At 42.0% G+C, this 14,633-nt stretch overlaps 1 protein-coding gene across 1 annotated transcript; it reads left to right on the top strand.

Annotated features, from left to right (window-relative positions):
• The first annotated feature begins 373 nt into the window (after positions 1 to 373).
• Positions 374 to 14,516, top strand: LOC131692339 (fatty acyl-CoA reductase wat-like). Its single transcript, XM_058979319.1, has 5 exons — positions 374 to 733; positions 798 to 1,189; positions 13,247 to 13,789; positions 13,853 to 13,978; positions 14,036 to 14,516. Exons 1-5 carry the CDS (start codon positions 518 to 520, stop codon positions 14,256 to 14,258), a joined length of 1,500 nt encoding a protein of 499 aa, XP_058835302.1. The 5' UTR covers positions 374 to 517; the 3' UTR covers positions 14,259 to 14,516.
• Positions 14,517 to 14,633: the final 117 nt, after the last annotated feature.

The following is a 14,633-nucleotide window of genomic DNA, read 5'->3' as shown; positions in this document are numbered from 1 at the left end:
AAAATAAGAAATGTAAAAGGTTCGCTGCGATATCGTTGACGAAACGAACTTGAATCTTAACTCTGATTACCCAAAGCTGATGACTCAAACATGAGCTAGGTAAATATCCCATACTATTGATTCTATCGTACAGGTCAATATTGTATGCATTCTACCCTTAATATAATGAATTACAAATACAATACAAAAATTACAATAATATGACATTTCCATAGCTAGAATTTATACCTAGCAGTGTTTTTGTTTTGGGTTGCAGTAAACCGCTCGAAGTGCCCGTCAACAATCAAATGGCGGGATCTTGAAAGGTTACCAAACCATGTGTTTCATGCATTTTTCATGAATCAACCGATAAAAGTGTATAACAAATAGAATCGCAAATTGCTTCTTTCGTCCAGCGATGAATGCGCGCTTCAATCGATCGTTGACAAAATTATAAATAATTGCTTTCGCCCCTTGTTGACACGCAGTACCCAGCGAACTTGAGGGCAGCCAATTTGGTTTCGCGTTGCTATATACCATGTCAGAAACGATGAGTTCCGTTACGCTACACGGTATCCCGGAAACGTTTGTCGGTGCAGATGTGTTCATCACCGGAGGTTCCGGGTTTATGGGCAAAGTGCTGATCGAGAAGTTGCTGAGATCATGTCCTGGGATAGGTCAAGTGTTTGTGTTGCTACGACCGAGGAGAGGAAAATCCGCTCAGGAGCGGGTCGAAGAACTAGTGCAAGTTCCGGTAGGTTATCCGTTGTGATTTTTAACTGAACGACTGATTCTAATCCCAAGTGAATGTTTTCTAGTTATTTGATAAACTACGTGAACTTCGTCCGAATGACTTACAGAAGATTGTTCCTATCTGTGGCGATTGCTCCCGTCTGCAGATGGGCCTAGATGAGCAGAGCAAAAAGCGACTAGAGACTGTCCAGTTTGTGTTCCACGCGGCGGCCAGTGTTCGGTTCGACGATCCTTTGGTGGATGCTATACTGTTGAATACACGAGGAACGCGTGAAGTTTTCAGATGGTCAAAGACTTTGAAGAACCTTAGGGTCTTGGTGCACATCTCGACGACCTACAGTAATCCGGAAATTTTTGAGATCGACGAACGGATCTACCCGGCGAAAATGGATTGGCAGAAGGCGATCGAAATTGCGGAGAAGATCGATTCGGAAATTCTGGAAGCGATGGCTCCCAAGTAAGTAAGATCGCAGTGAGTTAATGTAGGGTTACCAACCGTCCTTATTTTAAAGGACATGTCAATTTCGATGATTTGCGAAAGTGTCCTTAATTTTACTTCAAATGTCCTTAGTTTTAGTCAATGGTATATTTGAAATCAATCAGATTAAGTTCGTCCAAACGAATGAAACATTTTAGTTGATCACTTCCGTACAGTACATTTGATTTCTAATGTTCAGATTAATGATTCAAAAGCATTGATAAAATTTATTGATTGAAGTAATGTTTCAAACTAAAGCTTGTTTCTTATCTTGTTGAGTGTTGGCTGAAAAAATGATTTTGTCCTCTAATTCAAAGCATAAAATTTTGAGCAGCTCTCATTTTCTAGCACAGGATTCTATTCCTCAGGGTAGTCATCTCGGACCATTCAGATTTTTGCTCTATTTAAATGACTTAAACTATTTGCTGAAGTACATGAAACTTTCGTTTGCTAACGACTTCAAAATATTTCACCTTATTAGGAATGCTAAAGACGCAGAATTCTTGCAGTCCCAGTTGGATGTTTTCACCAATTGGTTCTATGCCAATAGGATGATGTTAAATGATCCCAAGTATTCGATTCGAAAGTTAATTTCGACTACAATATTTCACAAATCGTTCTCAAACGGAACTCGTCTGTTCAAGATTTGGGAGTCTACCTAGATCCCGAACTAAACTTTAAACACCACCTTGAGTACACTATTTCTAAGGCCTCTAAGCAGGTAGGATTCATTTTTAAAGTCACTACGAACTTTACGATTTACGAATATACATTGTTTAAAAGTACAATATTTTGCTTTGGTCCGTTTTACTCTCGAAGACGGCAATGTAGAATGAGCAACTTATAACCAAAATGACATTCAACGCATTGAAGCTAGTCAGAGCAAATTTCGCTGTAGAAACTTACTTGACCTCGATCTCCTGTCTGTACGCTGAGATGTTTCGGAACCAGTTTTCACTTCCGATTTATTGCAATCTCGAATCGACATCGACATTCTCTATCGTAGAACAATTTAAGGATATAACAGACCCTTCATCCAGTACGTGTCGTCTTTCGAAATATCCATACAAATTTCAATACAGATGAGCAAAATTTGTTAGCCTCGGTCAAGATTAAGGATGTCCTTATTTTGCTCTTAGCCCATCCGGTAACCCTACTTAAGGTTTGGTAAATCAGTGGTCAACTGCTGTTAGTGTTGTACCTCATTGTGTTCGTTCTCAATCGGTTCAGAGCTGTACGATTTGATTTGACCTTCAGATTGCAATTCGTGAACAGAACCTGTTCTTGATCTGTTCTCTTGAGGTACTTTCTCGTGAAAATGTAGCAAACTAGCTAAAGAGTATCCAATAGAATATGTATTCATGCGTTTATGAAATAATTCTGAAAATGGTGAAAAAGAACGGAATTGCACACGGAAACCCGCCAATTGTGAAATTACCATATTACCGTTGTTGATTCTTTTTTTTTTGTTAGAGGAAACTTTGCCACTGCGGCCACTATTCAGGTTATCTTTTGTGACTGTCCCTGTTTGTTCCACATGTTACAAATTGCCCGAATCCAATGTATTTGGTAGCGAGTTGTTTGTTTGTTCACATGTGTCGTCCCAACCGGGTAGTACATTATTAATGTAGCTGAGGATCCGTTTGAGACAGGTATGCCATGCCTCGCGAGGCGTTATAAGATGCCTTCCGAAGTATCGCTCCTTTCAAAAATACAGTACTGCACAATGGCAGAGAATAGGTTCCAGGCTCTCGGGCTCGTAGTTATAGAATCGACAGAAGGCATCTTGACTTTTGTCAATTTTTTCAGATGATGCTTAGCAGGACAATGTCCTGTAAATAAACCAGTGATTATACGTATTTTTTTCGTTTTAGAATCATTAGTTTTTTGGCTCTCGTTGTATCTGGATGTATGAATTTCTTGGCTTGGCGAGCGCCCACTACGTTACGCCAGTCGTTTAGGTAGTTGGTCTCTTGACCAAGCTGAAAGTTCTGGTTTGATGGCATAGGTAGATATACCTAGAAATGGTTCTGGTCCAATAAACATGTTTGATAAACTGTATTCATCCTAATAAGGGCGGTTTGCTGAAAACTATGTTTTGTGATAGGGGACTAGAATCCTTTGAAAATATTCGTAACTTGTCGGTGATTTGCTTCTGCTGCGTACACACAGACGAACATTCCCCTTTTGCAGCTCATGTCAAATGTCAAGGCGATCTCTTTTATCAACTTTCGGTGCAGATGGAAGACCAACACGCTCATTCATAAAAACTCGAATTTGAGTGGCCAGCCACTCAATTTCGTAAAAAAGTGCACGTAGTCAAAAAATGAATTTGCCTCGTTGACTCAGTTAAGAGTTTAGGGTGAAAATGTCAAATTTGAGTAGATTTTAATCAAAAAAGTAAACGCGGAAAATAATTGTTCCGTATTTTTTATACAATTACAAATAATCTCAACGGAACTTCAAATTAATTTACCTGAACCTCCATGCGCTAGCGATGCCTGGAAATATAATCCGAGAACGTTTTTCCACACCTATTTGATGTCAATCGGCGCCTCGTCGTAATGCTACTACAAAAACATAAAAGGATGTGTGATTTGAATAAAAGCAAAAATTGAATGCTTACTCACCAGTTAAGTTCATTCTACGCAAATAAAAACTCATTTTTGACATATTTGCTTTTATTTTTGAAATTGAGTGTTCTGAACTCAAGTTTTGAGTAGTTTTGAATGATCGTGAACCTTTTGTACGATAAATGAAAATGTTTTCATCATTCTTTTTGATATGGCTTTCGCTTAGAGCCAGGGTTGCCACACTCACTGATTTTCTTGGAGGTTTTGCAAAAACCGTCAGGTTTGTAAATTATTAATTTAAAGAATATTAACATACACGCTCATTGAAAATAACTCAAAAGTGAGTGACCAGCCACTCAATTCCATAAAAAGTGCACATGGTCAAAAATTGAGTTTTCCTCACTTACTCAGTTTTGAGTTCGGGTACAAAATGTCAATTTTGAGTACTTTTAACGAAAGACAAAATTTGAAATTTAACCGTTTTGTATTTTTAATAATACTAACAAACGCATTAATCTGTATATAAAATTCCACTTACCTGTATCTCTAGTTTTTAATACGATGCTTATAAATTTATTCCGAGGTCCTTTCTCCTTTTTCCTGTAAATAGGATCTCGTGCTACTGGATATGCAAAATAATAAAATATGTTATTTTAAAAAAAAGAAACCACACTTGCGAAAACTTACCTTTTAGTTTTCCGAATGTCTTCTCGTTGATTCTTTTGCTGTTGAATCAACATTTGAAACTATTTTCAATTTTTTGTGTGCGGGCTGTTCCAGTAAGTTTTTTTTTCACTCAAATAGTTGATAATTTCATGGTTACTCCAGAGTTCAGTCAATTCTACTCAAATCGATACTTATTTTTCGACAGTTTGCCCCGGTTTTTGAAATTGAGTAGTGGAAACTAAAATTTTGAGTAGTTTTGAATGAGCGTGTATATTACGATGGTAAAGGTAAACTTGTTGTTGTTTTTAACGACATTTTACACTGACGAGGTGCATTGATGTCGGAAGGATTTTTGTTTTGGTATTTAACAATGCGGCATAAATTAGCGTTCAGAATAAAATGGTATAAAAAAATTCTACAACATTTTATACAAATTTGTTTCCTTAAGAAAGCTTAGCATGTTCTTTTCGCTCTCTCCATCGTTGCCTAGATACACTAGCAAACTCGTATCGATGTTGTGCATTAGGGTGGGACAAAAAATAGAATCCAGCTCCGAGCAACTTTTCAGATACCATTTGGGTCCTAGAACAACTGTGCAAATTCTTAGCTCGATCCCTGAAACTATATTTTTGCGCCCACTGTTTAAAGTTTACATGGGATTTTGCATGGAAAAACTAACTTTCACAAAATAATTCCTCCGGAAGTCGCCCGTTGCTTCCTAAAAATAAATCGTTATGTGGCTTTTATAGGAAATTTAACAAAGAAACGAAGTCTCGAAAACCACGAAACGATCTGACGCTTGAGAAAAAAGTTATTAAGCAGAAACCGATTGATGCTCTGACGATTGATAAAATGTTCATTTTTTCTAGCACCACTGCTGTTGGTTTTCCAATTCTATGCAATTTTGTTTTGATCTTCTCTTAATGTATTTAAATTACTTATCTATGCTGTTTGGCCACTTCGCAAGGGTTTTGGGGGATAAATTGGGGCTTCTTTTGTACATAATAAGAGAAAGTTAAAAATTTTGTATATAATTCGACCGTCAGCAGCAGTGATGCTATGAAAAGTGAAAATTTCATCGATCTTCAGGGCATCAATCGGTTTTTTCTTAATAACTTTTTCCACAAGCATCAGATCGTTTCGTGGTCTTCTAGACTTTGTTTCCTTGACAAATTTCCTATAAAAATCAGTCATCTATTTATTTTTAGGTGATAACGGGAGACTCTTGGAAGAATTATTTTGCAAAAGTAGATTTCCCCATACGAAATCCCATGTAAACTTTAAACCATGGGCGCAAAAATATAGTTTCACCGATCGAACTAAAAATTTACAGAGTTGTTCTGGGAGCTAAATGGGACCCAAAAAGTTACTCGGAGCGAAATTTTATTTTTTTCATATAACCATGTCCCACTCTATTGTGCATCATCTAGCTTCGTCGTCCCTCCTGCAGTGGAGGATCACATGACGAACGTCAACAGTCGCCAACTGGTGGGGCTTCTTTCTTCAAATTAAGTCGCGTGTTAGCCGGGTATGTCCTATACGTAAGCACTCGTTGTTCTGCCGAACTCTCGCCGTCAGTCCACTTCACCGTGTCAAATTTTACTTCGCGAAGCTTTACTTCAGTGGACGCTGACCACCGCTGGATTTTGGATAGCCGTTTTGGTTTGATTAACGGCGTCTGCCCCCGGAACGGATATATCCAGTGTAGCAATGGCCCTGGCTTCTCCTGCGAGTCGATCTGCCATGACCCGGAAACCAGCACAGCTTGATTGGACGGTTTCGGGGCATGTTTTCAATTTCCTGGATCCACGAGTGCTGGGATGTGCCAGTTTCGATTGGTATTAGACGGCTAGTCGAATCTGACATTATTAGCAGATTTCTGTGGTACTCAGTTAGCGCTGTTCTTAATGCGAATGCCTCGGCGGAGAAGACACTGCATTGCGGCGGAAGTTCAACCGATTGTTGATAGTGTTCTCCAAATACTCCCGCGCTTACTGTGTTATCGTCTTTGTAACTATCGGTATAGACGACAATAGAAGCGACTGAAACGATGTTCCAGGATCCCCTGAACAACTGGACGAACAATTTCTGAAGGGTCTCCAGGTTTCACGTGCTTTTTTACGTCCCACTCGATCTGGGGTTTGGCTTCGTATTGTTGGGAAGGGGCGCCCCGACCACCTCTGTCAAACGACCGGAAGCTCGATGCACCAAGGGAAGATCAGCATTATCCTTGCTTTTTTTCCATCATGCGCATTGCTAATCGTCCAGTGGTCTGGAGAACTAGTAGATTGAATGGTAAAGCACCTGCTTCAGCCATAATGGCCAGAATTGGGCTCGTGACATATGCTTCGGATGCGAATCTTATCATTATGTAGTATGCAGGTGCGAGAGTTTGGATGACGGCATCTCCTCCTCTGCTTACGACCTCCATGCTGTAAAGCAGTCGAGAGGTAACAATTGCTGACCCGATTTTCAGTAGAGACGCACGATGACCACGAGGTAACTTCGCACAGATCATCTTCAGGATACGTAGTCGAGCTCCGCACGCCTTTTTCGTCATTTTACAATGCGCTTTAAAGTTGACCGATGGGTCGAGAGTAACACCGAGGGTTTTCAGCAGTGTTTGTGTCGGAACGGTTATCGTTTGCGTGGGTTCACGGCGGGCATTCGGGCTGTTCGCCAACAGGGTGGGAATACGTCACTGCTCCATATTCTGTTGAAGAGCTCTAGCATGGTAATTTTCACCGACAATGACAGTTGCTGAAGCATTGGATAACCGATGCAGTCCGGTCCTGCAGACCCTTTCGTTCGGCATTTTCCTTCTCCCGTTGGAACAGTTGTAGATAGCTGAGGTTGTGGATATTTTGCTGAAGTGTTGTGCCAGTTCATCAGCTACTTCTTTCGGTTTGTCTGTGTATCCACCCAAGCAGCACTTGCAACATGTTCTAGAAAAACAATAAAAGTTATATGTTGCATTACAATGACAAGAGAATTGCAAAAAACATGACTGTTGCATGTGTGAAACACAGCTGCTGCACGTTACACCTTAGTTATTTATTTGTAGTACTAATGTTTTCTGAAACAAACAACTTTGACACATATTATTGATGTTTTTTGCAACGTGTTTGTGACTCTACTGCATAGCTAAAACAATTTTGTTGCAAGCATCATCGCGAAAACTGGAGATGACATTATTATTCAACTTGTCAGCAAATTTGATTCTGGATACACTTATAAAACTTTTACTCAACTTCAGTTTGTAACATAGTAGAAATAAAAACAACCGCCATATTTATTGATAGAATGAATTCTTTCTCGATAAAAGTTGCTAACAAATAGTTAATATGTATAGATTTTTTGATCGGAACCCAAAATTTTCATTATTAATATGCTTCAAATTTTTGATTACTCTCGAAAAAAGCATATTTGAACACAGTGCTTTGCGTACGATAAATAATTAATAAAATAAGTACAAAATTTATTGAGTTTATATCAACGTTGTTTTAAGGCCCTTTAAAAATATCAAAGTATTTTCAAAAATTACTCGATTCATTTTTATTGGTTATACATTTTCACCCACATTAATGATATTGTCATATTTGAATGTGAACGTAATATCTATGCTTTGTTTGCATAACAATTTCATGAAACACATTAAGTTTCATTTCCTTTCGGCAAAGTTGTCTTCAAAGCAATCGCTAGCATTATTGCAACAATCTTTTCAATGATCCTTGGTACTTCATTCGGAACAAATGACCATGTTGCCTATAGGCTATGTATAAGCTCCACCCCTTGCGCTTTTTTAATTGCATAACAGTTGAATAACGCTTGCTGCAGTAATGTTTTCACAAATTAATGTTTGACATTGATGTTGTAAAAACAGCTTACCAACATACCGTGTTGCTTGGGCACTGGACCGTTTAATGACAGTTGAGCTATGCTTACGTTTCCCTCTCAACGTGTTCACTGTCTGTCACATCTCTGACGTAGTGGAACTTGGGGATATCTTCGCGATAAAATCTTCCCACGATTACTGCTTGGCGTCCTCGATTGACTTTCTCGCTGTCGCCCGCAATTTTTGGAAGCTTTTAAGTGCTTCAGCTTTTCGTGGGTCTTCTGCTGGATACGCTTCAGTGCTCTGAGTGTTTTCCTACGTTTTTTGATGGCTGCTTTCATCTCCGGACACCACCATGGAACAGCTTTATTGCAGTGTGTGATCAACTGCTCGACGAAATGATCTATTGAGACACCCGGACGTACAGCGCTGGCAGTCAGTCGTTCGTAAGCTGTCCAGTTCGCTTGGTTGTACAGCTATTACTGCGTCTTTGTTGGAACTTGAGACAATCCGGGAATTGAGACTAATATGGGGAAGTGGTCACTGTTGTGGCTGTCTGGAAGCGTTCGACAAAGGAATTTTGAGGCCGCAGTTTCGGAGCAGATTGTGAGGTCGATGGCTGATGCGGTACCGGAAGCTGGATTAATTCGGGTATGTGACCCGTCGTTGAGAATAACTAGCTTTTCCGTCAAAGTTTTTTCTGCGATGAATTGGCCGTGTGCGGTTAATTTGTTGGAACCCCAGTACGAGCACCGGATGTGGAAGCTATTCGAGGAAAGCACCCAGCTGTTCTTCACACTGTTGATTACTGGGAGGGATGTAGGCTGACACCACCGTCATTTGTTGTGGAAGTTCGTATCCCGACTGCGATTGCCTGTATGCTGTCGGCGACATCGATTCGCTCGAACGGTATACTATTCCGAACGGCAAGACCTACTCCTTGTTGCCAGTATTGAAAACTTCCAGTCTTCAGCAACAAAGTGTGCTTGTTGTCGATTAAAACAGCTGGAACTACTCGGTTGTCCACTTTTGTTTCCTGTAGTGCTATTAGGCTTGGTCCGTACTCGTAGATCAGCTGTTAAAGCTAGCTGATGTTGGTTAGCAGGCCCCGGATGTTCCATTGAAGTGCGAAGCATCAGCTGTCTCGACTGGCGAAAATCGCAGACGAAGACGATGTTGATGGCAAAGGTGATTGCCTGCGAATTCTCGCCGGCGTGTTCCGTTGTTATTAGGATGTGGTTGCGCTGACTTCCACCGGGATATCGGTGCTCTGATGCTCCTGCTGTTTTTGCGGTGCGGCGGAAAACCAGGAGGAGAATTGCGAGGACTCTATATCCGGGAGGTACACGCAACTTTGAAGTCGTAGCACTGCAGGAACTTTGCTTGACAGGACAAAAGTTGTAGAAAAGCGGGCATCGGCCGGCTACTTTCTACCAGATCTTTGGCGCCACCAACAAGCTGGGAACCGGCTTTGTAGTGCTGGGTAGGATACGTCAACGCGTGATTGGATGGACTCCGATCAACGCAAGGATGTGTAAGTTGAGGATCAAAGGCCGTTTCTTCAACTACAGCATCATCAACATACGCTGCCCTTACGATGGGAGACCCGGCGACGAGATGGAAGCGTACTATGCGAAGCTGGAGGAGTTGTACGACAGCTGTTCGCAACGGGACGTGAAAATCCTCATCGGTGATATGAACGCTCAGGTAGGACGGAAGGTAAAGTACCGGCGATCGGGCCAAACAGCTTGCATACCGTATCGAATGATAACGGCCAACGATGCGTGAATTTTGCAGCCTCCCGTGGCATTGTAGTTCGAAGCACCTTTTTTCCCCGCAAAGATATCCACAAACCCACCTGGAGATCACCTAACAAACGCACCGAAAACTAAATCGATTACGTCCTAATCGACGGGCGATTCTTTTCTGATATCATCAACGTTCGTACCTACCGCAGGGCGAATATAGATTAATCGCCAAAAATTTGGGAGGAGGAGATTCTTCCGGAGGAGTGGATGGAGGGTGTCGTTTGCCCCAATCTACAAAAAGGGTAACAAGTTGGATTGCTGCAACTACCACGCGATCACACTACTTAGCGCCGCCTACAAGGTCCTCTCCCAAATTCTTTGCCGCCACCATTTGCAAGGGAGTTCGTGGGGCACCACCAAGCGGGATTCATGGGTTCCCGCGCCACCACGGACCCTTTGAAATCTCGAAGAGGGTTACGGCAAGGTGATGGTCTAGCGTGCCTGCTGTTCAACGTTGCGTTAGAAGGTGTAATAAGGAGAGCGGGGATAGACACGAGTGGCACGATCTTCAGGAAGTCCGTCCAGCTTCTTGGATTCGTCGACGACATTGACATAATGGCACGGAACTTTGAGGCGATGTCGGAAACATACATCAGACTGAAAGCTGAAGCCAGCAGGATTGGACTTGCCATCAACGTTCCGAAGACAAAATACATGAGATGAAGAGGTTCTAGAGACGACAATGTGAACCTTCCATCCCGAATTCGGATTGACGGTGACGAAATCGAGGTGGTCGACGAATTCGTGTATTTGGGCTCACTGGTAACCGCCGACAATGATACCAGCTGAGAAATTCAGAGACGGATGTTGGCGGGAAATCGTCCCTACTTTGGACTCCGGAGGACGCTCCGGTCGAACGAAATTCGCCGCCGCACGAAGTTGATTATCTACAAGACGCTGATTAGACCGGTGGTCCTCTACGGCCACGAGACCTGGATTATGCTACCATTGGAGTTTTCGAACGAAAGGTGTTGCGTACCACCTATGGTGGCGTGCAGAAGGAAGACGGAACGTGGCGCAGGCGAATGAAGCATGAGTTGCATCAGCTGCTAGAAGAACCATCCATCGCGCATACCACAAAAATAGAACGTTTGCGGTGGGCTGGACACGTCGTAAGAATGTCGGACGGACGGACGACGACTCGGTGAAGATGGTTCTTGAGGGCTACCCTACAGGAACAAGACGGTGCGAACTTCGAGCACGGTGGATCGACCAGATAGAGGACGACCTGTGGACCCTTCGAAGACTGCGAGGCTGGCGACATGCAGCAATGGACCGAGTAGAGTGGAGACGGTTCTGCATACAGTAAGAGACAACAAGGCTCTAGGGTGAATGGTAAGGTAAGCAAATGGTAATGTAAGGTAGTGCCCTATGGCTGGCTACGTCCTAGTGCTTCGCGGAAGTATACAGCGTTCAGAGTTTTCGGTCGGGGTTTGTTTCAGTCCAGCGACCTTATCAAGGCTGATGGACCAAGTTCTGGGCTACGGTGAGCTTTGTGCATCTTAATGCTATAGCTATTGCGGGCGACACGTTTGAGGACCATACTCGAAGTCCACAGAAAGTGGTGAGGCGATTGAATGCCGCCAACCTGTCAATAAGTGTCGAGAAGTTTTGCGTTTCAAAGTTTCCGTACCTTAATTCTTTCTGAGGATAGAGTACGACCCAACCCAGATAACGTGGAGGCCATCGTGAACTTCGAACGACCATCATCGGCGCGTTCACTGAGGCGTTTCTTGGTCATGGTCAATTATTAGCGTTGTTTCATCGAAGGGCTCAGCGAATTGACCACTCCATTGGCGGACCTTCTCAAGGGAAAACCGAAGGTAATAGCGTAGAGCAACGGTGCGGCGAGTGCGTTTAACGCACTGAGTGAGAAGCTAATCACTGGGCCGGTTCTAGCCAGTCCTATTTTCTTTTCAAAATTCAAACGGAAGCAAGCGACATCGTCTTCGCCAGGATGTTTGACGCAGGAGGACGATGGGAAAAAGTCTGTCGTAGCTTATTTCTCGAGGAAGTTAACAACTCTACAAACTTTCGTGGAAGGCAACAGAAAAAGAAGGGTTAGAAAAAAAGAAAAAAGAAGGTGCGTTGGAATCCATTGAGAAGTTTCATCTCTGTACGTCGAGGGTACGAAGTCCACATTAGTAACGGACTCGTCGGCCTTGTCGCCCATAATAAACACAAAATGGAAACCTTCTTCAAAGTACGACATGCACGTCAAATATCGAAAGGGATTTGAAAGCGTTATCGCAGATGCCCTGTCCAGAGCTATGGAAGTGCTAGAAGTTAATGGAGAGCAGGACTGGTACTAGAAGTCAGAATGGGAATTGTCTTTATTAGTTTTAATGGATATTTTTTAAATGGACGATGCTTATTCCGACTAATAAGATTGAGGCCAAATCTGTTTGCAGGATCATGAAGGTGCAGTGGATGAGACGTTTTGGAAACCGGAGGTGGTTATAAGCGATAATGCAGTCACATTCTTAGGTAAGGGGTTCCATAGTCTGCTGTAGCATAGTGCAGTTCATCACTGGCCCAATGCAAGGCATCACAGCCAGGCTAACCCAGTCGAGCGGATAATTGTCCGAGTGGTTCCTGCCTACTATTTGTTCACATATAGCTAAAGAATGCATTTGTTGATAAATGAATTGCAACTACATTTGTTTGAAGCAGGTGCTGTAACTGACTTTGTTGGTCCAGAACTAGTTTTACCAGTGTCGCTTAGTTGAATAAAGCACAAGATTCACCCTTGAGCTGCATACTAAGGGACCATTTATAAATTACGTAACGCAAAAATTGCCCAAAATTGATTCCCCCCTCCCCCATGTAACAAATTGTCACAAATTTCTTCATCCCCCCTCCCCTGTTACGTAACAAATTCCTAGAAAAAAATGTTTTTTTCTTCGGTGAAAACATGTTACGTAACGATCTAGCTAACTCCCCCTCCCCCCTATGTCACAAAATGTCACAACTTGTTGTACCCCCTCTCCCCCTAAAAGCGTTATGTAATTTATGAATGGTCCCTAAAATGCTAACAATTGGCGTAGCTTGTAAACTTGCGTTCAAACAAAAACTTTTACTCTTTTATAGATTAAGCGATTTATTCCGTGTTCACCCATGTAAATTTTAATTTTTTTTTTAATTCCTCCAACAGGCTAACCAATTTCGCTCCAAACACCTACACTTTCACGAAGGGCCTTGCAGAGCAAATCTGTTACGATTACCATAAGGAATTGCCGTTGGTCATTTTTCGCCCATCGATTGTGACAAACACCGAGACGGAACCGGTACCCGGTTGGATTGATAATTTCAATGGACCGGCTGGTCTGTTGGTTGGCGCAGGCACTGGAGTTTTGCGAACAGGTTATATAAACATGGACAATCGCATGAACTGCATACCGGTGGATGTGAGTATCAAGGCAATCCTGATTGCTACCTGGCAGAAGGCCAACGAAGCACCAGGGCAGCTGACGATCATCAATTCTGCCGCAGAACAATACAAAACAGTTGCCTATAGGGTGCTGGTGACGGATGGGATGACCATATATCGCAACGCTCCTATCGAGCGGATGCTGTGGGCCCCTGGTGGACACAGTACCAGGTGTGTCTATTTGTACTACCTTTTGTTCTTTTTGTATCAAGTGATGCCTTCGGTTCTTATCGATTCGGTGTTGCGGGCACTAGGAAGAAAGCCGTTGTAAGTTATTTATCATGATTCTCGAAATCGGACCTGGTACTAGTGAATATATTTTTATTTCAGTTTGATGAAGTTACAACGGAAGATCTTCCACGCGCAAGTCTCGCTACAATACTTCACAAGCAATCAATGGTCATTTGTTACGACAAATTTCCGAAGGCTTTCTACGATTCTATTGGAGAAGGATCGGTAAGTTTTGGAATTTTAATGATAGCGCCAAATCACTAGTTTTTTTTTAAATTACAGGGCTAACTTCAACCTCGATTACATGGTAAACGGCGTACTGGAGTATTTTCAAGTTTGTACTTTGGGAGGGCGACGATATCTCATCAAGGAATCGGACGACACGATTCCTGCAGCGAGAGATAAGATGAAGCGGTATAATTTGTACAACCAAACCCTGAAGCTTAGCATTTTCTCCATTTTTTCCTACATTTTGTATAATAAATATTATCATTTGTTCGTTTAGTGAAGTGTTGTTTAGGGGTGATTTAATACCGTTATGGAGAGTGCCGCTTATTCGAATATACGCACTATATCTCATGAGTCTCGGATAAGCAAACATTACAAAAAAACGCTTGTAATCCTCCGAGCAGTGTGATTAGACCTTTCTACAACAATAATTGTGTTCATTATCCGCAATTGTACTCTTTTTATTTAGTAGAATTAAATATATATAAACTTGTTAAAATTGTTAATTCAGATTTATATGTTACAAATATATCGTACCCCATCAAAGAATAAATATTGTTTTTATATTGCTTGAATAGTTTAACCTCTTAATACCCGTTGGCTTGACGGTGGGCTCCAGACTACAACTTTTATGCTTAGAGATCTGTATTGT

Source organism: Topomyia yanbarensis, chromosome 3 (assembly GCF_030247195.1).
Source record: "Topomyia yanbarensis strain Yona2022 chromosome 3, ASM3024719v1, whole genome shotgun sequence".
Lineage (NCBI taxonomy): Eukaryota > Metazoa > Arthropoda > Insecta > Diptera > Culicidae > Topomyia > Topomyia yanbarensis.
The sequence above is the reverse complement of the archived record's forward strand: the minus strand, read 5'-3'. Positions and strand labels throughout refer to the sequence as shown.

Bases quoted from the DNA above. Each gene is read 5' to 3' on its own strand.
- LOC131692339 (XM_058979319.1), top strand. From the start codon at position 518: ATGTCAGAAACGATGAGTTCCGTTACGCTACACGGTATCCCGGAAACG. The intron at 734-797 runs GTAGGTTATCCG...AATGTTTTCTAG, and splicing joins AAGAACTAGTGCAAGTTCCG to TTATTTGATAAACTACGTGA. The intron at 13,979-14,035 runs GTAAGTTTTGGA...TTTAAATTACAG, and splicing joins ATTCTATTGGAGAAGGATCG to GGCTAACTTCAACCTCGATT.